Source organism: Bombus terrestris, chromosome 2 (genome assembly GCF_910591885.1).
Source record: "Bombus terrestris chromosome 2, iyBomTerr1.2, whole genome shotgun sequence".
Lineage (NCBI taxonomy): Eukaryota > Metazoa > Arthropoda > Insecta > Hymenoptera > Apidae > Bombus > Bombus terrestris.
Genome location: NC_063270.1, coordinates 11,956,416 through 11,981,983, shown reverse-complemented (window position 1 = coordinate 11,981,983; position 25,568 = coordinate 11,956,416). Strand labels below are relative to the sequence as shown.

General features: G+C 43.3%; 2 protein-coding genes across 8 annotated transcripts in view; both read left to right on the top strand.

Annotated features, from left to right (window-relative positions):
* Positions 1-624: 624 nt before the first annotated feature.
* On the top strand, positions 625-22,110 carry LOC100648894 (proton channel OtopLc). 7 transcript variants are annotated; one of them, XM_020867549.2, is made up of 11 exons: positions 625-1,264; positions 2,230-2,458; positions 4,252-4,504; positions 5,228-5,508; positions 13,706-13,933; positions 15,356-15,558; positions 15,709-15,735; positions 16,395-16,708; positions 17,729-17,894; positions 18,404-18,689; positions 18,788-22,110. In XM_020867549.2, the coding sequence occupies exons 3-11, from the start codon at positions 4,418-4,420 to the stop codon at positions 19,491-19,493; spliced, it is 2,298 nt and encodes a 765-aa protein (XP_020723208.1). In that variant the 5' UTR covers positions 625-1,264; positions 2,230-2,458; positions 4,252-4,417; the 3' UTR covers positions 19,494-22,110. The 7 variants fall into 7 exon arrangements, with proteins under 7 accessions (XP_020723208.1, XP_048267989.1, XP_048267988.1 ...); XM_048412032.1 differs by lacking the exon at positions 15,709-15,735 and having other exon boundaries at positions 627-1,264; XM_048412031.1 differs by lacking the exons at positions 625-1,264; positions 2,230-2,458 and having other exon boundaries at positions 4,247-4,504.
* Positions 22,111-24,649: 2,539 nt separating this feature from the next.
* LOC100648780 (proton channel OtopLc) overlaps positions 24,650-25,568 on the top strand; it is a 36,543-nt gene continuing 35,624 nt past the window's right edge. Inside the window, exon 1 of the mRNA XM_020866983.2 lies at positions 24,650-24,674. Within this exon, the coding sequence (XP_020722642.1) occupies positions 24,665-24,674 (10 nt within the window). The 5' untranslated portion in view covers positions 24,650-24,664. The remainder of the gene's footprint in view (positions 24,675-25,568) is intronic.

The window sequence follows — 25,568 nt, the reverse complement described above, 5'->3', positions numbered from 1 at the left end:
TAGATGAAATTACGGCAAAATTTATCGAGTATTCAGTCTGTTCCACACCATTAAATACATTACATTTTTTCCACACGCGGGAGTCTCCGAACGCTGCATTCGGACTACTCTTTCCATTACCGACTTCGAGCGCATGTTCCAACGCGTACTTATTCCTCCAATAGACAGTGACTAGTCTCAACGACACCCTACCCAAATCTGATTCAAATACTTACTCTATCAATTAAATCATATTTCCCTTATCAGTTACCTGCTTAATTAAGACTCTTTAAATTATAGTCTAAACAATTAAAAATTCATTAAATTACCTTTCACAAATAACAAGAGCGATCCAAGTCCTCATAATCGTTACCAATCGGTCATCTAAATTTCAGTCTCAGAAAAAAATCACCAAAGGAATCTGTCACTCTAAATAAAATTCTGTGATGTCACAAAATGAAACGATGTATCGGATTTGAAAAAAAATTGTATAGGATAGATACGGTCCTGGAATAGCTGCAACGACATCACCGGCGTGGGACGGGTGGCGGCGTCGCAGGCGCTGTGATCGCGACGCCCGGGCCATCGCAGCAGCCCGGCAGCTCTGGCAGCAGGATGTCGATGGCTCGCGTGGCGCGCCCTTCGGGGGGTGCCAAAGAGTGTCGTCTCGGTGGCTGGTCTCGACGCCACGATTGATCGTACGTCGTCCCTGAACCCGCGCTTCGAAAACACTTTCGATTACTAGCACAAGGCCGTATCAACAAGTTCCGGCCGTGTTTGCGGTCGTGGCGATCGTAGCGGCCGGTCAAGTTCGTTTACAGATTAATATCCATAGGAAAACAATCCCCGTGGTGCGTGTTTGCACGCGCGACAACGATCAAAAGCGGACGCGTGGTGAATCGCGTGCGATTTCCGATCTCAGTCACGGTGCAACACCGGTCTCGCGACTCGTATCGGTGACTGTGTTTCTGAATCAGTCGCGCGAATCCTCTTCCCGCGGTTGTTATAGTCAATTGGTTCCGTGTTCTGTTGCGTGTGTCAGTGGTGTGGGTGGTTTTGTGTGATCCGACACACCGTTTCGCGGCCGGCCATGGAACCACGGAGGTTCCGGATACCGGAGGCTAGCTGACGGGTCCGCTGCCGCGATCGGATGTCCGCGCGGGAGGGTAGGAGGTACCACGAGCCGCTGGATGAAAGTGAAAACGAATCGGACCGCGACACGGGGGGATGAACGAATGAGGATACATTGCGTGGAGAACGTCCGATCGTGTGAGATACAGACCCCGTAAGTGGATTTCCTGTACACTTCCCTTCTGTTCTCTTTTCCTTTTTTTTTTTGTTTTTGTTTGAATGAGAAATAGCAATGATTTGTCTCTCGTATATTTTTTTTCAAGTAGAGGATGTTCGTGTTAAGAGAAACGAACGAGGTAGAAGTAGATAATTCTTAAACAGAGTAGACAATGCTTAATTTTGCTCCTGTTTCATGCTTTGATTTACATGTCAGAGATTTGAGACAATAGTTAGGAAAAAATCAGAAACGTTTACTTCCGTGTTCATGCGTAGTTGCGTCAATAGATTCGAACTGGACTCGACCTAATTAATTTTGTTTCCTGCCGCTATCGTCAGCTCTTAGAACGTTTTGTGTCTGATAGCGTATAAAGGTCGGCGGAAAGTGGCAAATAGGTTGCGTGCGGCCACCGTAGACATGTTTTCATGCCACGCGTTAGATAAAGCAACGAAACGAGCTATGGACGCAAAAAGCCAATGAACTGCCGTTGAGCATGAACGCGGATGGAAATACCTGCCTTTCCCGGCACGCGATATAAGTGACGGAAAATCGTTGCTGCGGATCGCTGGCAAACGTATGCTTCAACAATTGTACAACTTTGCCCACGGAATCTCTGTATCGATTGCCATACTTATAGCTTATTTAAAATTGTTTCACGTAATGCTACGTTGTAATTCAATACTGAAACGATAAGACTTTTCCAACCTGCTAAACAGCGGACTCCTTTCTTCCAAGTTCTTACAATTCCCGCGCAATTTACAAAGAGATATAAAGTCTACTGAAAAGAATGTAAGAAATGGAATTTGTAGAATAGTTTCATCAAAGGTAACCGTGAGGAAGAAATCGTACAAACGCGCAGTAGATCCGCACGGCAATTCTCCCAGTTATTTCCGGCTTTTCCCAACAGGGAAAAAAAATACAGCCAGCATCTTACCCCACGCTATCTCTCCCCTGGTCTGTAGCAATATCGTGACGTGTACGGGGAGTCATTTGATGGAGAAATATTCGACGCCACGCACGCTGGCCATAAAACGTTCGAGGAACGAGAGGGTGCGACGCGGCATGGCGTTCTGAGTCTGATCCCGAACAGGAAGAATGTTCATTGACGTTCAGGCTTACAAGATCCTGGCGAAGTGGCGTCTTACTGGCCCGCGACTGGATCGCGCACAGAAAGACAAATGTTCCCTGAAGGTACGACCAACTCAACGTTTTCGATTCCCCTCTTTGAATTTTACTTGCAAAGTACTTCCATTTTCACAGCAGACGTCTGCCTCCGAGTGATATATTAGCGAGAGAAGCTTGCGGTGAAAATTCGTTATTCTTAGCTATCGAAACTACGATAATAATGTCGAAATTCGTACTTTGGTCGAATAACCGAGCAGTAATTGCACCGAATACGATAGCTAAGTGTAAGGGAAGCTCGAGTCTCTCCTGACGGTCGAGTTCAGACGAAAAGGGAGTAAGGTTTCATGCACTTGGAAGGTCTATCGAGAATGGAATTTCGCAAGGCTAGACGTAGGTCCAGGCTAACGTGCATAACATGGTGCAAGAAAGTTGCACGTAGAGTATCTTGTTACCGTTTTAACTAGAAGCTTCGCGTTAAGCTCTCTTTTAACATTTCCAAATAACAAGATTAAACTACTAAATATACAAGTTCCATGTTCGAGTCGTGCGATGTCAGCTCAATCAGGCCGATCAAGTCGAAGTTAATTAAACGAGGCGACGGAGGAAAAAATGCTCGTTCGCGTGAACGAGATTTTTCCACGCGTTCGATCCCGTGGGGAGCCGCGAGACCGACATTTTCTAGTTTTAATTAAAGTCAGCCAGTCGAAGTCGCAGCTAAGGCAATTAAGTCGAAGACAAACCGGAGGCTCCATTGAATTTCCTAGCTTTCGTAATTAGTTTCGACGTAACTGAATCCAGTTACCAGACGCCCGATAATCACGCCTATCCACGACACCTTCTTCTATTCGTCCGACGATCGAGACTTCGAAGGCCACCCTTCGAAATCCTCGAAAATTAATGTAAGAAGTGGGAAGTTCGATCGACGGACGATCGTTTATTGCTTTTAGGCAACGGAGAACTTTCAAACCCTTCGAATGGAACAAGCAAAGTACTCCAAGTACATTCCCGATCACAATTCACGGGATACTTGTTAATTTTAAACACACGTTTCAATGAATATGTGTCTATAATAATATTCCCAAATTTTTGCGCATTCGTATAAATTCAAAAAAGGAAAAATGCAATGAAAACACATAGTATGCATAAACATCTATATAAAGTACGCAAGGTATTCGTTGGCAATAGCGTTTATGAGGTCAAATCTGGAGGAGAAGGAAAGAGGGTAGAATAAAGATGGAGACCCGGGGAAGTAGGAATTATATTCATAAAAATACGAATTTGCATAAATATTCGCCGAATACTTACGGTACCTGCACGTAATTACTATGCCTCAATTTCATATTTTATTTCCAACGCCCGTTTATGCCTATCCTAAATGCACCAATCGTTCCGTGATTTATTGACTTACGGTAGCGTATTTTTATTCGTTCGCTCTCGAAGAACGGGGCTATTTTCTTTTCAACGGCGTTTCGCTGTCCCCGTGGCCGTTTCCAGCGAAAGTAGCACGGACGACAGCGGGGGAAATAGGGGTGAAATTTTAATTCGCGCGGACGTTTGATATTCAGAGATCCGGACTCGGTATTCACGGACTCACGTACGACCACTCGGCAGCCCTTCTTTCATCAGGGCATTTTTGTTTCGCGCCAATGACGAACGACGACGTACTCTTGTTCTTTCGCATGCTCGTTCCGCGGAAACGAGCGACAGACAAAGACGGACATAGGGACGATGACAGCGAGGATATAGCGAGCGTAAAGAAAGAAAAACGCGGAAAGGGCGGAAGATGATAGAACGAGACGACGATCTGTCATTCAAGGACGATTCTTTCAGGCTGCAAACTCGCTGGATTGTGTGTGCAGGGCCACCCTCTTTAGAATTCCCCGTCTGTGGAGCAAGAAGCTCGTAAAAGACAAAGGGGGTTGGTAGCACAGGGGTGGAGAGAAGGCGCTGCGCAAAGGAGACACAGGGGAGGGACGGAGCGGAGACAGGAAGAGGCGAGGAGCAACGAGAAAGGAAATAAGAAAGATGGGAGAGAGCTCGCCGGATCTCAGCCTCCGGCTCCGCCGAGGCAGTTCCGACTCTAGGGATTCCTTCTACATGGACTTTGCCCAGGTACCAATTCTAACACGATACATTGATAATCCTTGATAGATATCTTTGGATAGCACAAATTTATATTAATATCTATTCGCAGTCTCTTTGCCGGTAGAAAGTCTTCCCGTTACCTTCATCCACGGCGAACTCACTGATATCTTTAAGGAAAAGGAAGGGGATAGGATAAATGAAAGCAGAGTGGAGAAGCAAACTCTAACGAGTTTGCTTCTCCATCGATACCGCGTGATTCTGAAAGGAAATTGCGAAATGCATTGACTACTCGTTACATGAAACATACTTTCAAAGTTACTCTGCATCTACAGTTGAATAAAGGGTTTCATAAACGTGAAAGAAAGTCAATCCCATACGAGAACGATACGTAAAAGAAATAATAATAAGAAGAAGTATCGGGACATATCTTTATCTTGTAGCGGCGCTCGACAGCAAACTTCCCAACGGTATATATCCCGTGGCTTGCTACCCAAAGACCCTATCTTCGGTTGCGCGACGCTAAAACATTGGTTTGGGCTGCCAAATCAAGTTCGAATCCCGGCACTCACATTCCGGTTTTTTCCCCACAATTTCTAACTGAAAGAAGGCAACGCAAATGAAGACAACAGTCTTATACAGCAGCAGTGCCGGTCACGATCTATCCACCTCAATCTTTTTAAGAACGCGTCTCAAACCTGAAAGCTTTAATTCTAACAATTTTTCTAAAGGGGTATTAATTCGTGTGGATAGGGCATCGACTCAGACATCGAGGAGGTAACGCGTCCAGGAGAAAACTCGGACCCGATGATGGACAACCATTTGGAAGAAACTGGGAACGAACTGCCGCTGCTAGAGGACGTGATGATCACGATCCCGGAGGAAGCTTCGGAGGAGCTGCGCGAAGAGGAGGAAGCCGCGGCGATGGAAGCTGCGTTGCGAACACCCGAGGGCCGCCCAATAATTAACACGGAAGCCGAGAAACCAACGCAGCAGCAACTCCCGTCCCAGCTCTCCACGCTCGCCCCGCAAGAGTAAGTATGCGTCGGAAATTCTGCGCTATAAAACAAGCGTACATCTTGTTGCGCGATATTTTAATACTAAATCTACCAACACTTGGTGTATACTTATTTTTACCGTGTGCGGTCAAAATGACCGGTGATTAAAGAAGTAATAGTTTTTATGATTTAACTTAGATAATGGTTAATTTATGACTAAATATATATAAAATGACGAACTTTCATAAAATTTTGTCCAAATTTACTTTTGTTTAATTTCAGCTATAGACTTAAATAGAATTACACTTTTATTTATATATTTTATTTATATCTTATTCAACTTTGCTGCATTTTTTACAAATTATCTTATTATCAATTGTACATTTGCCGCATAAATATTTCCCGCGTTTTAAACAAATTTTCGTAATTTTGTAACCTTTACAATTTTTTACTTGACAAGTTTTTTTATAGTAATGAATCGCGATTCTTTATATAAAAGTAATGTATGCACTAGGTTTATAACAATTTTGTGAGTTCTCCTTAAATTGGCCCCATACTGTAGATACCATTGCAAATTTATTGATTCGTAAACGTTGGCTTCTTTCATTCTTCCTATCAAATCGTATAAACCTCATAATTTCAGCAACGTCATTCCTGCTCATTGTTTTTGAAAAAATACAGGTTTCCGAATTTTATTCCACAAATATGAGACATCTAAATTATTTGCCTGATATGCACCGCGGATAAGCGCTTATTTATGATATTCAACTCTGATTCGGTTGTAAATAGCTTTTCATGTGTTTCCATGCCGTTTTCAATTGCTGAAGTTTCTTGTTCATCGCATACTGAACAGTTTTCTTCTATGTCCATTATTTTCTTTTGTATAATTTTTGAAAAATCTTAACATTTCTAGGGTAAATATTTATCACAGAATAATACCATGTATGGAATACAAAATTATTGTCAAATTTGATATGCTTTACTTTTCCTTTTATACCTTGAGATAGCCTTTTTTTTAGTACTGATTGCATTTATTTTAAGAATAATCAACATATTTTCTCGGGCGGTCAAAATGACCACTCGCGGTAGGCAGAGTATACATTTTTCTCAGAAAATAAAAGAGCAAACTAAAATTAAATATCGAAAAATATATTGTATGCATGTTTTAGAAAAAGTGGGAAATTATGAAGCGATACGATAAAGTTTAAATGTGGTTAAATTTGTCTAGAAGTCGCGAGAGCGGCCAATTTGACCGCACCGGTAGGTTTAGCGTTAATCCGAGTCGAAGAGATCTCGGTTTTAATTGGAATCCCCCGTTTTCTTTTTTCCTCCATCCTCAGCGAGATCCTTCGTTTTACTTGGGAGACGCGATTTTGATTTGTCCAGTAACGCGATTCCGTTCGTCGCTCGAGGATATTTGCGGTTACGGATTGAAGGGTGTTCGGTTAGTAACTCAAGAAGAGAAAGGCAAGTAGATGGTCTGGGTAAATATTAGCGTTCAGAGCGTAAAGAGGTGTTTTATCTATAGAAACTAACAATTTCAAGATGGCAGTGGAAAGATCACATTATGCTCACCTTTCGCTTCTTTCTTCTAATTAGACATCGGGATTTTTTTATTAATACGCTTTGTGAAACTGAGAGGATGGTTAATGCAGTAGCTCAGAGACAAATTCATTTACGATTGTCGGCAACAACTATTACTACACATGATTGTACTAGTAGGCTAATAATAATAATAATATTAGTATAATATTGTACAACTTGTAGGCTAATAATAATAATAATATTAGTATAATTGTGTGAAACAGGTGTCGTGATGCTTCTGGCTGAATGTGTCCATTTTTATAATTCTATGGGGTCTATCAGAAATAAGCAATTAGATCTGCATTCTCTTACCTAGCCATTTCTCTATCCATATATGGAGAATAGATACCAGATAAAATTTGGAAATTAAATTGGTTTTTTGTCGTTACATAAACGACGTTGGTCATTCGTATACATCTTGCGAAACGTTCAGACGTAAGAAGAACATCGTTGGAACGAGCTATAAAGACATCTTCGCTCGAAAGGCGATTGAAATAAACCGGCAACGATTAATTTCCGTCTTCGGTGTTAAGCGTCTTTCACCCCCTACATTTTTTGCCAGCAACGTTCTCATCCATTAAAGATGCCTCATACGTCTCTCGCTTGAGTTTCCTCTAGATTTGACGAGAAACTCGAACGGGGAAAAAGTGGTTGGTTAAGTAGGTAAACAAAATCTCGGCGTCGGGGTGAACAAAATGCGAGATGAGATAGAAGAAAGTAATTTCAACGCGTCTGCAATACCACGAGGTACAGCATAATTGCAGGAATGCGTAAAGAAACGACTACGAGCGTGGCAACCGATGGAAATATTAGGCCCGTGACGTGATTACCTCGTGGCAGGAAGTCTAAATTACGATCCGTCTTTGACGGTTTGATTGATCGGATACAAGGGAAGCCACCAATTTCATAAATGGCTTTTAAATATTAATAATCTCTGTAAATGTTTCCTTTACAATTTCGTATTTTTGCTATTGAGTATTCTAGACGTACACATTTAAAAACCTTTTAATTTTTATACGGTTCGATATATATTTTTATACGCTAAACGTGATAAGGAACGAAATATACCATGCTCGAGATCATATTGAAAAATAATTTATCCTTTTCGTATTGTTCGTACTCGTACGATTAATAAGAATCGATATGACAAGAATAAAAAATTTTAGGATGATCTTATAGCAACGATACGTAGCGTATTAATAAAAAACATATCTGGCCGTGGATAAGATTCGCGTCGATTAGATTCACGCATTAGTCGGCGCTACATCATATTTTTCAGAGAATTGATAATGTCATTGATGGAAATCTCTGTAGATTCTTGTAGGTTATCGTCCATTATTTCTCGCTTTGTAGGTCCATACGTAACGTCACTATGTGAATTGCCGTCCCCCCTAAGCGGCCACGTTACTCCTCGCCTCTTCATTCGAACGACCACCGCCACTATTCACAGGCATGGAACATTAGTCACTGTCCACGATTAACGCGCATCCCTCGGCTCCCGTGTATCCAGCAGGGAAGCGACCGGCGGCAGTTTGTCCACCGTCGACGATTGAACTTGATCGTGAAAAATCGTATTGCGAGCGTCTCCATTTTGCTCCATTAATTTTTACTCGCATGACCGGAAGCACAATTGTGAACACGTTCGCAACCGAGAGAGAACGCTGATCATGTTGAAACCGGGGTAACCTCTATCGGTGACCAAAGTCGTTTACGAGTGGTCGACGGCCCGAAAAGGGGCGAGTTCGAGACGAAACGGAGCGAGCTTTTGATCAAAGCGAAACACTGACCCCAATTTGCAAAATTGCCGCTTCTACCGGATTTAATCTCCGAGTCACCAAGAAACGAGACGTCAAAGGCGTATCGCGGCAAGCAACGATAATCAAACGCGTACGATAGTACTTTTTCTTTTTCTTCTTCTGAATATTGATCGTGGCTAGACAAATAATTCTCTGGTAATTTCCGTCATGTATTATCTGAAACGCGATCACCATTGTTGTCTCGCGTGAATCGATTATTTATCCGTTTGGCGACGCGACGAATCGACCGATTAATTGCCGCTCGAACGGCAATTTCCATCCGATCTGCGGCAGCCGATCCGTGGATAGCCGGCCGCCTCCATTTCGTACCGAACTCGATTACTTCCGGCGGATATCGAACGTGAATTCGTGAACGCACGAGTGGCCAACGGCACCGAAGTTAATATTGACCTGTCACTTCGTTATGGCCAACGAACGACCTTCGTGTCGCTTCCATCTCGCTTCCGTCGTTGCATTCTCTTCTCTATCGTTTCTCTCCTCTCCTATCCTCTCCACGTACACCCTCCTGCCTCTACGCATCGTCCAACGTTCGTCCCTTTTTCTCTCTCCCTCTGCCGCTACCAGCTCTCTCTTCCTTTCCCGTTTCACCGGAACCTCCGGTGAACCGTCCTCTCCTTCGGTCCGGACGAGAACAGGAAGACTGGCCTATTCCGTCGATTTACATGCAGATTTGATCAGGGTACACGCGCACTCGGAGCCCGACTCCTTTCAAGCAAACTCAGCCAGGGCAAAGGAGGAGCGAATCGCTTGCCCCTTTCCTTTTCATCCTTCTCCTACGAAGATCAGAGTTGCGGAAGTTCGTGATTCGAGGATCCTCGTTGCACGGTCAAGGTACGAACGAGAGGATGCCGGGGATAGAGAGAACCGAATAGGGTGCCAAAGCAATTCGACGCACTCGATCCGATTCCAGAATTTCCAAATTCAAGCCGTTTCGCTGCCGCTGTCTCTCTTTTGTTTCCATTCGACCTTCGTCTCGCAGCTTCCGCCTACTTGTCGGTACCGTTGCTTTCGTCGTGATTTCTCGAGGCAGCTGTTCAACACGCAGAACGAAACTTCGTGGCATAGAACGTGGGCGAGTTCGAGCGGTCCTTCCGCGAACGTTACGCCACTGCGAATCTCATTCGGGTAACGAGCTCGCTATCAAACGGCCGCGTATCCAGAGACGATGGATACAGGCGACGAGTGGGATGGGGAGAGAAAAAGAGGGACGGCGAAAGAGAAGGAGCAAGATTAGCGGAGAGAGAGCCGCGGACTCGCGAGAGTGCAGGGCATCAGTTTGTGATGCGGGGTCCGAGAGTGTCGTGACACGAGCCGCAGGGCCGTGACTGTGCGAACCCGCTGGCGAGTTCAGCAGCTAACATTCCGCCGAGACGGTCGAGGAAACTACCAGCCAAGGTCACGGATATGCTCATCAAGGAGACCTCCCTCAGGTACTACGATTCCACCCTGTCGAGACCACGAATCGATCCGGTTGTTCCTTCCTTCCTCTCTCTCTCTCTCTCTCTCTCTCTCCCTCTCTCTCTCTCTGTACTTCTCACTCCGGACGACTTGTCGGGAATCCTGAAATCGCGCACGCACACTGCCACACGGTCGTCTACGATTTCCGATGGCACGACGACGACAAGGACGTAGTCCTCGTATGTTTCGCATGCTTTCCCGAGGGGGATTTCGATCGATCGTTGAAACGCGTCGAAATGCTCGAGTTGGAAGTTGTTTTGCGGGTAGACCAGGAATTTTGGGTTTCCATTAACGCAGCAGGGAACAACGCATTCGGTGAGAATTACGAGCGAGAAATTAATCTTATTAGTTTGCAAGTGACACTTCGTCGAGTCGATCTCGAAAAGATTACAGTCGATCTATGTACATTATCATTGCCTATCGCAACTACGAAAACGATTTAACGGGAAAGAAACTAGATAACGAAAGTGAGAAGAAACCGGTGGCAAAAAAGCTCTCGACCACGAAACGTTCACGGTATCGAGTCGGGCCAACCACGACCCTCCTTCAACGTCAAAAGCATAATCCCCAGCCGGCCGGAGAGTTCGCAATAATCGTAGAGATAAAAATGCGTGGCGCCTGGCGTTCGTGAAAACAGTTCGGGAAAAGTAGGGAAGAAGGAGTGAAAAGCGTTTAGCGAGTATTTACGTGGCGAAAGTTTGGTAGCGAAACGATCAAAAGGAGGTCTTTTCTCGTGGCCCGAGTCCGAGCACGTAAAGAGAGCGAACGAACGAACGAAGGAAGACGAGGAATAGATTCCTGAGGGATATCCTAAAGGGGCGGCGGAGTGGCGGAGCCACCGAAACAAGGGTGAGCCAGTCCCTGAGTCCTTGAGCCACGGATACACTCGTGCCACAATGAGGGAACGGTACTCAGCCACTGAATCAACCCCTCGGTGCCCTCTTGCTCCCTTCCACGGGTTCCCTCTCGTCCGGCAACACCCTCTCGCGCTCCTCTGCTTCTTCAACACTACGTGATTATTTCAAAAAGCTGCAAGCCAAGAGACGAGTCATCCTCTCTTCCTCTTTCGCGCGTATTCCATCCTTGGTCGGACTACCTTTCCTCTCATGTTTCTCTTTCATGGTGCGTGGAAACGCGCTCGTGCGCACGCCCAAGCAACCATCTACCCCTGCAATCTCTCGAGTGAAAAGGACGAAACTCCTCCACGTCCCTCTCACTGCCTACTATCAGCCTCGTAGGGGTAGGTCGCTTTACGCGGTACCTCGTTTACCTTCTTAAACGCGCGGAACAACGATCTCCCGGTTTTGGATATATTTAAAGAGGGGTTAGCGAAAACCTCGCGGATGGATGGCTTTCATGAAACTCGCTTCGTCAACGTGTTCGTTTCAGACGCGTAATTCGCGTTCGGATATGTGGAACGACGGCTACTAGAATATTAAATAACGCTCGGATATCGGGAATCTTTCGGAGGATGTCGCGAACCGGAATACACCATCTGCGGTGAATTTCGAATACGAAAATAGACGTTGACCTGTTTCCAAAACCGATCTCTTTCGTTAATAGTTAAGTATTCAAATTACTCCATTTCTGTCGATCACTTTGATCAAACTTAAATCTATTTATTTTACTCGAATATTTTCGCCGCTTTTCCTATATTCTAAAATTGGTTTTCCAACGAGCAGCTCCGTTTACGACGTCTCGAAAATTCTTTCTCACGGAACGTTTGCAGAGTGGTTAGGGGTAAATCAAGCTTGCGGTAAATTGAAATTTCGCCCCGATACGTCGACGCAATATCTCTTGGTAACGCTGGCAACGGTGAAAATACATTTACATTCCGTTTCGACCGCTAAGCGTATATCTATAAGTTGTCGTCGTGGATTCCATAGAAACGGGCAACGTGTTTCTCCGTTTCTTTATAGAAGACAATTACAGCGAATCTTGAGGCCGGCACGTGTGTGAGAAACGGCCGCCGGATCGGAGGAGGGATTATCATTAGATAAACGGCCACTGGTTCGAAAGTCGTCGCATTAATAACGCTCGCGAGACCGTCCGCGCTCTATAGTAGGTCTCTTCCTGCAGCCAGTGTCAATGTGACGTGTATCAAACGTTACGACATCGTGTTGACCTTAAATTAGACGCGCGAAACCGTTTGCGGCCGGAGCTCCCCTTTCAATTCCTCGAAACTTTTAGTTAGCAGCCGTTGTTACGTTGCGGCCAGACTCATCGGATATTCAACATTGATTCTATCAAAGTAGCAACGCGTTAATTATCCGCTTGTTCTTTTTCCTCCTTTTCTTCTTTTAAACGGATAACGAGAGAAAACGAATTTCTTGTTCAAGGCCGTGTAGTACAGGTAGAATAGCACGAGGAGAGCGCAATCGAGCAAATGGGAAAACTCACGCCCACTTTAATTACTGGCGTTCGCAGCGGGTAAGAAAAAAATGGAAAAGAAAAGAATAAACTAGAGAAACTAGATTGGAGCAACGCGTCGGGATCCAGAGTTTCATTAAGCGTGTTGCGTGGTGAAAACAGGTCGAAAAAATATTTTTCCCCGGCAACGCGCTTAATTACTCCTTCCCGTGTTAGCGCGACTGTCTTTGAGACCGAGAACGATACTCGTACTCTTCAACGTCGTGTCGCCTTTCTTACAATGGCTGAAGTAGAAATTCTCCGGAGAAACTGACGACGTCGCGATACCGCCCAGTGAAAAGTTTCCCGGCCATTTGTCGGCGCAGTTTAACGAGTTCGGATTGGCGGCGAGTAACGACAGCCAGTTTCACGGTGACGAAGTTCGGGCCGCGTGCACGTTTCAGACGACCCGCTAGCACTCAGGAAACTCGCTTAAACGTATTACGGGGGCAGGGCGCGAGTCCGCTCGAAAGCGATAAGCACTGGCGTCGAATGCTTTCGGGATAAATTGCTTTCGACCGAGCAAATTCGTGTGGAACGAATGAAAATTGGTAACTGGGGACCGGGACTAGAATGAAAACGGAAAGAACGATCGATTCTGATTCCCACGCATCAACCAGCGTAGGTATGGGCTGATTAGAAAAAATTGATCCGTTCGTTTTACGAGTTCGTTGGATGGAAGAATTTCTTTTCGACGATAGATAAGCGTAAAGCTCGATTAGTACACGTTAGTATCGATAAGTACGCAATCACGACGGGTCGAAGTATCTTTGATGATGAAAAGAACATTGAAATCACAGGTAATTACAGGAACGACAAAAAGAACGAATCGTTTTATCGATGTAATTCAGGTACCTCAAGCAGCGTACCTTGTAATTATCTACTACCGTAATTGAGCCGTCGATACCAATGAATCGATCGGCCAAGGACAGGATAGAAATAATGAGGAAACACGGTCTGTTCAGCTGGCCAGGATTGCCGGCTGCACTACCGTCGCCGGCTTCACCGTCCGCGGTAATCGTTTCGCCGGAAACGCTGTCTAGACACAGCAGCAGCTCACCCTCCCGCGCTCACCGGCCACCCCAGTTCGCCCTGGCTCTACCATGCTCCTCGCAGCCGATTTCCGCGGTCTGCTATCCGGCACCGACCTTCCTCGATGTCGCCGAGGACCGGAAGTGGAAGAAGCTTGGATGGTAAGTTCTCTATTTACGTTCCTTTCTTTCTCGCTCTCCACCGAGACAAATTGGATTGTTTGTTCTCTTACGTAGTGAGCTTCGATATTTTCAAACCGGTATAGATACTGACTATTGAATCATATAGTTCTATAGGATTATACGGCTCTATGGTCCGATTATAGGGAAAGACAGTGTATATATATCAGCCATCAATTTATAGCAAGTTGACTTATAATTTTATAGCTCTAATCTTTTAATCGATAGTATGTTTGATACAATTTAGTTATTGCTCTTTTTGGTTGTATTTGGTATATTTCGTCTGACTGAAAACGCAATACCGGCTTTATATTTTACCGCGATGTTCCACTAAATTGATTCCCATATCTTCATAGTTATCAATTTAGAAATAAAAATTTAAGATATTCAGCGAAATAACGAAGCAACGAAAGGAATATAAATCATGAACATTTATATATGGATATAACACCGTAGTAATTGATAAACTTTTCTACTATGATTCTCCAGCGAATTTTAATTCTACCAGAAGAAACAAAAAGTAAAAGGTATTAAAATTGTGAATAATTCGATAACGAAGAGCAGTAGAACGAATAGAATAGAATATGGAATATAGGATATAGAATACAGAATGAGAAAGGCGTTACAATTTCTATACTAAGAGATACTGTAAATTTATAACCATCAACGAGTTGTTCTATATCGAGCACTCTCAGGTGCCTGTATCGAAAATCAGTGGAATGTAATGTCATGGTGTGGAAAAGTTGAACGTGTACGATTAAATCGGGTCATATTCGCAGTTGAACGTTTCAAGCGTCCCATTAACGTTTGTGCACCGATCGACCAAAAGATTTCATCTTGACTGATTCCAATTCCAAACGAATTAACACGAAGGGGGAGAATATATGCCGGTCACCACGGAAATTTCACGTGATCCTCGGGGTTATCCTGACCGACGTCTGCACCGCAATTACCGGTACTTTATGAATCAAACACACATACGCACGGTCGAGCACACGATTACTCGTAATTGAGCCAATTCTTACGGGGGTGGATGTATTTGCGGCCGATGGTATCTCCACTGACGCTTCCCGACGTTGCATTCCGGAGCCTCGACGTTTCCTTTTCGTCTGGCTAACGTTCATTTCGCTTGCGTTTTTTCAATCGATCGAGCTACAAGCCTAAACCGAAGGAAAAAGAATTTTCTTGTATTCGATTTTCTGTACACGCGCGATAGGTACGCATTTCGAAAGATGAACAACGATATCCGTAATCCTGGTGAAACGCTCGAAGTCGAAGAAAGTAATCGCGACAACAGGTAGGGCCGGAAATAATCCAATTTCCCCGGTGGAGAGAAATCGAATGCGTGGGCACACGTAAACGCCGAGCACTCTCGTTCAAGCACAATTTCCGTTTGTTGCACAGTGACGCCCTGGCAACGACTTTTAGCGCTCTTTACGGAAAGCTGCTGGTCGTCATGGGAATCGCTTTTCCCATGGCTGAAGTAATATCCACCTACATACCGCCATCGTTCTACGAAGGATTCTACCTTTACCTCTACTTCGGCAGTATGATCTTTCTCGTCTACATGTACGCCACGTTGCTTCGCGACGGCAAATCCAAGTCAAGTAAGTCGATCGCTGTGATCGCACGAAATTCTTCCTTCTCCGTCTTTTCCTTCTTTCTTTTTCTTTCCTTTTTTTCGTTGTTTTTTTCTTTATATCCACGACCAGGGATATAAACGAGGTCGAATGAACACGATCCACTTGACGTTTCAGGAAGGTCCGCTACGAGTTGTTTTACGAGTAGGTAATTTCTTTCTACACAAGACTGTTATGACACGAACATAGGTCACATTATGCTAACCTAGGCGCTTGCCTATCAATTTGTCAAAAACAGCCTGCTTCTTACAAAATTAATCCTTTGCTCGTTGTGTGCATTGCGAATCCCTTCACATGAACCCTCGCAGAACTTTAATTACGCCATTAGCTACGATCTCTTAACTTCATACTAAACAACTAAACGATACGATAGCTAAAAACAGTAGCGGCGCATCGTTGTATCGATTACAGCATTTATATACCGATTGATTAAATCCAAATATATTAAATTTATTTCCTACCATTTAGTAGTATTTTCATACGACTACACAAATTTGACGCTATGAAAATAAAATATATAGAACTCGATAAAGAAACGCTTCATTGGAAAATAATTAAGCATGCGCCAATGATTTCTGTAGTCACTCGATATTTCTACCCAAACGGAAAATGAAAAATAAGCGAATCGGAAGAATGTCAGAGTGCAGCGTTAAAGGGTCAAAGTATCATTGCGTGGCAATGGCGAGTCGGGCATCTCGCGCGCTAGCTTTCAACCCGCTTCCGACGACGGGAAGCAGCGAGCTGAGCCCCGTTAAAATCGCATTAATCTTAACCGACCGATTACCATAAATTTGCATGAGAAGAGAAACGAAAGGACGTGTGCGACCTGGACTCGTCGCGATCGTCGAGCGGCGCCGGTGGCGACAGCGATGTTGCGGACACCACGTGTCCGCACGTGACTGCTATCAAACCAGCCCAACACTATGGAAGCTTTTATCTACGAATGGGTGCGGTGGCGTTCGGTATCGGCTCGATGATCTACTCGGGACTGGAATTTGGTCAGTACTTCGAGCTGGAGCAGAACACCAAGTGCCACAACATCATGCTCGCCCTCACCCCGGCCACTAGGATGGCGTTCATCTTCATACAAATGTACTTTATATTTCTGAACAACGAGGTGAGTATATTTTTACAGATATCGAAATTACATTCAAGATTAACCCTCGTTTCACTGATCACGATGCGATCGACGGCTGATACTTTATGAAAATATATCGTACGAGATGTTCTATTTTTCACCGTTTCACCTATCTTCAAGGAATCGCGATAAAAGATGCCTTTAGGTCCATAACAGTTAGAAAATTAAAATTATTTACGAAGACAAATTCTCAATTTTACAATGTCATATAGAGTGGTCTATACAGAGGTGTACGTATATCGTGTTAGAAAAAGGAGACGATCTAGAAAATTGAACGTTTCGTATGTTGGCATCTAGCGTGTTGTTATAGAGAAACGTAAATGTATGGTGGCTGGATCGATGGCAAACAAAATCGTGGCCCATCTTTCAAGCGTTAAGAGGGGATAAGGGAATCGCAGCGGTTCGGTTCGTCGTTTTTCACGCAAAGATGTTGCGTAAAAGGGGATGGTTAACTGAAAATCAGCAGGGGGATCACTGAGTAGGTGAAGGGACTAAAAATAACAGCGGCATCGATGATGCAGAGATCGGTGCGCGGCACGTAATGAAAGAGCAAAAGCGTCGATGCAAAACGAAAAGCTTGTCTAGAAAGGCTAATGAAACGGAAGGGTGAACAACCCTGAAACTAATACTGAAACACGAGTTGTCCTACCCTGGCCGGCTTTGCTCTTTCCTTTGCCTCGCGACAGATGAATATTTCTCGCCACACTCGACCGCTTTTCATCGAAACTTTCCGTGGAGGTTTCTCGATCGAGAGAATTCCCATCGTTCAATTATCGCCGATCGTTTAACATCCCCCTAAATACAGCTTGAATCTTTTACAACGAGAGAAATCTGACTAATAACTATCAAATTATTCTTATCGAACGTCTGACCGATACGTTTGCGATTCCCTAGCTCTACTTCAAAGATTATTTCTCTTTCCTTAATTAGATGTACAAAGGAAACTCTCTATCCTTTCTACGAATCGCTGATGATGTTAATCCGTGTTCTCTTTGACAGCAAATGAAAGTTTATCGTCATCGGGTGGTTGCGCGTTTCGGACTGATGCACATGATTGGAACGAATCTGTCGGTCTGGCTGAGCGTTCTTGTACAGGAAACGAAACACGAGATATTGACGTTCTACAATCCGGAGAACAACTCGTTAAAGATCTCCCACAGATTAGGTACGATTCACACTAGTGGAAACCTTTTACAAATGTTACGCGCATTGTACGAAACATTTTGAAATTTCACTAGCACTGTAATGAGAGTCGATACAGTTTAAAATTAAGATTACGCTATACTTAGAAGCTATAAGATATTTAATGCTAATGTATTTTATCGCACAGAGATGACAAAATTATTTAAATGATCAATCGATATTCAGCGGGACTGTCTGTGACGCTTATTACACGCTGAAGATGATTAATCATGCTGTAGATATACGTTTGAGCTAAATATTTTGTCATTTCTACATTTCCAGACTGATATCTGATAACAACTTGACAGATGAAATTTTAATACGTTTTACATAACGCATACAATACATACATAAAAGATTCCTATTAAAAAATATTCGAGTAGCTTCGTTTGTCACTGTATATGTACATGTGTCTGGATAATTATGTCGTCTCTCGAGTACAACGAAACCCCTAATGATATCGAGCGGAGAATCAAGTTGAAATTAAATTAGGTTCGAAGGCCAATCTTAATCTTGGGGGACATAATCACTACCACCATGGCGAGCACCTGAGGCTTCCGAGAGGTCTGAAAGGGCCGCATCACATGTTCGAGTGTCGTCGAACCAACATAATGGGATCGTTAGTCCAGGACGCCAGCCCGTTTCTATTTCCTTGTACGATCGAGTACAGCTTAATTTGTGCTGCGATTCTATACGTAATGTGGAAGAATATATCGAAGGCGGCGTTTTCTCAGCCTAAAACACCTCCTGGATCCCGGCATCATGCGCACGCTTACAGGTAAATCGTTGAAGACAATTGAAGACCATAATAATAATAAATATACTTCTATGCGTTCGTCGCACGTACAAACTCTGACTTTACTTTCAATTTCACAGGAGATCGCCGCATCACTACAGCGTGGATTGTGCCCGGGCGCACAAAGGTCTGTTCGTCGGCATCTTGATCCTGGTGCTAACGATCATCTCGCTAATTTTATTCTTCGTGTTAATATCGCGTCCAGAATTGGTCAGCTTCGCCGTCACCGAAGTGAACGTCTGCGAGTTAACGTTATACGGAATGTCGACGTTGGCCACGCTGATAGGGATGTTCCAGATGCGAAAGCTCCGTTACGACGGCACCCGAAACCTAGAACTGGACAACATTCTTCTAGTAGCCGCGCAGACGGGCATGTTCATTTATTCAACGTTCACGATCATCGGCGCGCAGTTTACTCTGGCCAAGCACACGATCTTGGTGCTTATTACGGCGTTGGCGAGCGTTGTGCAGACTACGTTTCAAACCATCTTCATTTTGGACGCGTCAAGGAGATCTGTCGTCACTGCGAAACAAATAAGGAGGAAACCGGGTAGAGAGATCGTGACGTTTCTACTAGTGACGAATCTGGCGATGTGGGCCATTAACACGTTGGAAAAATCGCGAGCGGAATCGCACCCGGTGCAGTTGCATTTCTATGGCCTGTGGGCGTGGACGATCATCACGCACGTCTCGATGCCTCTGGCGATCTTCTACAGGTTTCACAGCACCGTCTGTCTGTGCGAAGTTTGGAAAAGGGCGTACAAGGTGAAACCAACCTACATGTGACGTAAGGGGTCTCGTGAGGTCGTGTACAAGACCACGGCTCCTCAACGACCGAAAACCTTACCGGGCAGGCTGGATGCCATCGCGGAGAACGATCCAATTTACTTCATGTAATCGCGGAGAAAAGTCCTCTTTGTGAGCTACGTGGTCCAAGGTCGACGTCCTTTTACCTCTTCTTCGTCAAATCCTCGTCCTACGTCCCTGAGGTGTTGCAAAAAGCTGTCGATACAATTTACCAAGTTCACTATGTTAGTCGAGTAAGCGTTTCGAGGCGTTATGCGTTGTTTTAGGTTGATTTAGACACGTTATACGTTAACGATTTCACGTTAATAACGCGTTAGAACGAAACTCGACGAACCGTAGAGGAGAAAGTGGTTGGCAGCCGCGTTTGTTTTCGATCGTCGAGAAGTTGCGTTATTTATTATCGTTTAGATAATTGTAAGAAGCTTTTATCTGGAATCGTCGTCGCGCTAAAACGAATCACGATGTACATACGCAGTTCGTACGTGACGAGATTCAGGAACGAACTGCGAACGAACGCGCAGACATTTTGAAATTTTTTAATGGTAATCTATTTAAGGGAAACAAGTAAAAGAGTAGGAAAGAATGGAGGCACGATTAACGACGCACAATTTTTACCGGGGTTAGATGTTAGACGATTAGTCGCTTAGAATCGTCGAAGCAACGACTGTTCCTTCGATTTTCTCGGGAACAATGAAATTTCTGTTCGATAAGTAAGCGTTAAGACGATTTTCTACCGATCAAAATAGCGAATGAGAGAAAAGAGAGAAAGGCAGCGAGTGTGTGTATACGAAAGAATGAGAAAAGAAAGAAAGGTCTTTTTCCTTTGATCGTAAACGTTCGTAAGACTGAATTCTAAGCAACCTTAGGACGATGGTTAAGGTGATAGAAGAACGATTACGTTTCTGATGCAAGTCGACCAAAAAATCCGCGTTAACCCAGAGAACCCCTGATCGATCTGTCCTTCGATGTTACTCGAATACTCTCACGGATATCCGTCTTCCACGTAGTACAAAGCTGCAACTTAACATAATGTCCCTGGTTATTCGAATGAATAATTCAAAGAGAGAGAGAGAGAGAGAGAGAGAGAGAGAGAGAGAAAGAGAGAGAGAGAGAGAGAGAAACTAAAAGAATAATCCAACGATCGAGAGAAACAGATTACCTATAGCGAAGTCCTGACTGAACAACTCGAATAGTTTTTTATATTGTTACTACGTCGTAGATGCTCTCGTCGTAATTTTTTTACTCGAAGGGAAAGTGGTTTTGAAGAAATAAGTATAAAAGTCCAACGCGTCTGTCACGATAGTTGTACAAAGTAAATGTATAGTCTGTTTCTCACGATTTTATGCGGCAACGTCTCGCGATCGATCGATCGTCCGCATTTCGAGGAAACGGAAGCCTCGAGAGTCGAGCGTGCGAGCACACAACGTTTATCCTATACGAGTCCACTTGAATCACATCGAAATTGCAAGCCTTCAACGGTTCCTCGCATGGCGTTGCACGTTAGTCACGAATCTAAATTCGAAATATCGGTTTGTAGAGAGAAACGCGGTGAGAATGAGCGAGAGGAAGGGGGAGGTCTGAGTTTTAAACATAGCACCGAATCGATGCTTCGTGCGTTATTTCCAACTGTTTCGAAAAAAGAAAAAAAAAAAAGACAAAACAAAAAAGAAAGAAAGATAGGTAGGTTTATAAAAAAGAAATTCACGAGATTGTTAAACGGTGGCAATAATGCAATAAAGCATCGTCCCGTAGATTCCCATAGATTTATCACGCGAAGTGATAGAAAGAAAATGTTAAGATAAAAAAAGAAAAAGAGGAGATAAGATGAAGATAACGTTCGAAGGAGGAACAGAGTACAATGGCGAATCATATCATTAAGCCTTAATCCGTCGAGTGTGCTGTCCAATCTCTGAATAATTAAAAAAGGAAAAAGGGGTATCGAAGAATCGCGATCGACCGCAACCTTGAAAGAATTAGCCGAGACGACCTGCTCGAGTGTGTTTCATACATTTTCTGCTCAACGGATGGTCCCTCGAGGAGAGACCGAATGAGAGAGTCGTACCGATCTAATCGATCGGTGTACGATACTATTGTTCCGCGAGAATGCCCGTATGCGTTTGTTTTACCGCGTGTTGTGTGAGACGGCTGCATGACGATATGTGCGTGTGTCCCTTGGGAACAACTCGACGAGAAAAAGAATGGTCAGCAGAGAGATAAAGAGGAAATGAGAAAGCGTCGAAAGCGTAAAACGTTCGGTAGAGACATTTTTAGTAGTTAAACGCGTGTTTGTCGTGCGATAGGCGCTTTTTTTTTATTCTTCGTCGATAAACGATCACACTTTCAGCGATACTGGAAATCTAAGCTGCATAGTTGAACCGGTTGATTCTTTTGTAAGATGTAAAAATTCGACTGTGAGGCGGCTGTAAATACGGGGTTTCAAGTAGAAAGAAAAGAAGAGAACGTAAGAAGGATAAGCGAAGAGAAAAGATAAGAAAATGGATCCTCTCGGTGTTTAGAGCTAGTTGTGTCGACATGTTTCTTCCTATATTATATATAATATATACACATATATATACAAATATAAATATATTTATTATTGCGTTGTTCTATTATAATATTTATTGTATTATCAGATATAGGATTTACGCGCGACACGTTACGTTTATTGATCGGGGCTCGTGTCGAGATTCATCCCCCATCACTTTCTCACTTTGTCCTTCCTTTTCTTCCTCCTTTCTATTTACTCTTCTTCTTCTTCTTCTCTTTCTTCGTCTTTCGCATCGTTGTCATTTGCAATGATTGAAAAAAGCTTGTCAATTTCTATTCCATTTAAGTCAATTTACGTGCGTAACGCTCTTGATATCGTGTTGAAAACGGCACAAGCGATCTCGGCACGAGTCTTAACCGAAAATCGAGATGAATTACGAAACGAAAATCGGAGGTAAGTCACGATGTGCGCAATTCGAAATTCGAGCAAGGGTGAACGAGGGAAAACGATACCCTTCTATGTCACGTCTCTAAACTGTACTTTTTCTATGTCCGCATATTCTAGTTCCTACGCAATGTTTGTACTCTTATACCCTTTGTACTATTTGTACCTTACGAATTGCAATACACTCGTCCGCAATAATAACTTACTTTCGTTCTTTGCCACCAAGCGTCTATCGTCCTGTCGCTATTAAAATATTTCTCGAATATGCACGTACTTCGAATAATGAATCCAAGATACCTGAAATCTGAAAGCATTTACCGTATCCATCTACTCTGCATTTATAACGATCAGCAAAATTACTAAGACGTCACGAACGTAATATTCAGATGAACATTTTTTCTTTGATGCTTCCCTCGCTGGTACAGGTGGTTCTATCTGCAAGTTGTTCGACGCACATTGAACAGCACAGAGTCACGAGTCTAGGAGGCCGAGCGTCGACCTAAATACCTACGACTATGCTCTCGATTTCAGAGTCCGTGATCTCTCGACGTTGAGATAGGCCTGTCACGAAGCCGCCACGGTCATTCCACTAGAACAGGCTAAACTAAATCAAAAAAGAAGAAAATCGAATCATGACGCGACTTTCACCGAGCAAAATGCATCTAAATCGAGCATTCTCGACCATGATTTCTCGTGTATGCTATGCTCGCGTGCACAAATGTTCGTATAGTATTTACGCAGTTATGTTCGCGTACGGAACTGTTTTAAACAATCTTTTGCATAGAAAATCGAAATTTTCTAAATACGAGAATATATTCGTGCGTAAAGAAGTACGATAGCGCGAAACCTTGCGTCATAGACATTGAAGCTTTTTAATTAATTCCTCGCTAATCACGCTCGTTTGTCGCGACTATGTAAAATGGACAAGGTCAGTCGGCGAAACGGCTTCAGTTAACGTGCGTATATCGATGCATCCTTCGTATACACTGGATGCAACTGGTTTCCGTGTTACGTGCGTGGTCTTTTAATAAGGAAGTCGCCTTAATTGTTCATAAGGTGAGTATAACTTTGTCTCCGTCATCTAGACTTCTAATCTGTTCTCATCTACTTGTAACTCCGTCATTTTCGCAGTTGCCCAAAACCTTGTGTAAGATCGTTGAAGTTTCGGGACAAAGCACTTAGTACACCTTTGCGTCCCCATTTGCTTAATTATGCAATTAATGGAAAGTTTCAGCGAAGCTAGTACGATGTGCAGGACCATATGCATAGTTGCATCGAAGTCTCATAATGCAAACCACTGCGGCCTTGTCGCGTAACGTAATGAGGAATCGTATTATGTCAATTTGTTCGAATCGAATGAGATTGCGTGGACAATATTACATAATCGCATAATTCTATGTGTGCAAATGAATTTCTCCTTTTTCTTCTTTTTTACTTTTAGTATACATGAGATTAGAATTAGAAGAATATTAAGTACGTGAGATCAGAGTAGAAGGAAAGCATTTCGAAGAACAGATGAACAAATATACCGAAATACTATATAGTATTTTAAATCCTTTACAAACAATATAAATCTATTTATAGTAGATTTAAATACTATTTTATTTTCCTCAGATACAATACAGTGCTTTAAACTCTATGTATACTGTCATTTATTGGAAAACTGACAAATTTTAGTTTCATCTTTAATGTTATAGTTTACATTATAAGATATACATGATGCTGGCGAAATAAAATTTTATGATAAAATAATGAAAAAAAATTTCGTATGAAACGTCAATGGATGCCTTGATATTAGTTATAGCGGTGTGAATTAAAAGTGAAGAACGGTGTTCGATTAATAATTCTCCGCTTTTAAGTACTATCTTTTATACATACGTATGTAGCAAGTAGTCATTCAGAGGCCTGGCGCCATAAAGTTTATAGCACGATCGTTCATGGCGGTAATCTATTGCACCTGCAGAACCATCCAGTAACCTCATTAAACATCTTGCATCCTCGCTGTCCGCGATAGATTGCAAATTGCGTACAGCGTGCATACTACTCGCGAGCACGTTCATGAAACACAGTTCTTATCAGCATTCATAGCCGGCAGAAAATTCTTGCGAATAATCGAACGTTTTTATAGGTTTCGAGAACTGATCGTGAGTTTGTTACAAGAAAATCATGCAGTAATTATAGAATGTTTGCGAAGATCCGGTGATCACTGTTCGTCATCATGTCCGATGGTAAGTATGCGTCTTTACACACATGCTGTATTCTTTTTCCTTCGTTTTCTTTCTTGCAACAAAGATACAACAATTAAGAAATATATATTCTTTATTATAAATATCTCGTAAACCATTGAACATTCGGTGAACCAACTGAACGCAAATGACATATTTTTTATCTTCTTGATTTAACCAATGACACTTGTCCTGCCGGGATTAAGTTAAATGATCAAGTGAATTCGCAAATTGATCTGCACATGCAGGAGAATTAACACGGGCGATAGAGTGGGATCGGAGAGAAGGCGGCTGGGTGTTGAATAAAATCAGAGACACATCTTAAAACATAGCACACATGCAGCTCATTTTTATCGCGGCACGCGTGAGAGAAGGGTAAGAGAGCGTTGCACAAGAGAGCGTGCGAACACAACGACCCTTTACACGCCTGCAATAATGTTCACTCGTAAGTGGATCGTTGGTGTGTACCTTGCTCTCTTTGCTCGTTGTTCGCTCCTTCGCCGTTCTAGATATTTTTGATTTTCGATAGCAAACAGCAAATAATAAATAACAGTATTAATAGCGTTCACGATAGTAGCTACGTTTGTTTCGATGGAATTAATCTACATCGACAAGTATCCATACATCGGCATTTTATTTTAAACGAATCAAATTTTACGAAATTATACAGGAAACGAATAGTGGAGTTCCTCTTAATGATACAGGTTGTATAAAAAAAATCAGGACGATCGTCTCTCATGGTAAGCACGAAGCATCTGGTGAAGCGTGATAGAGGAAACCCTCGACGAGCCAAACATTCTGGTGGCTGATCGTTCGTGAGCCGGTCCCCGTAATTAAGGGCTAAATTCAACCCTCCTGGGCGTTGTCGGGCTCCCGTCGCTTCGACGAGGGTGTACT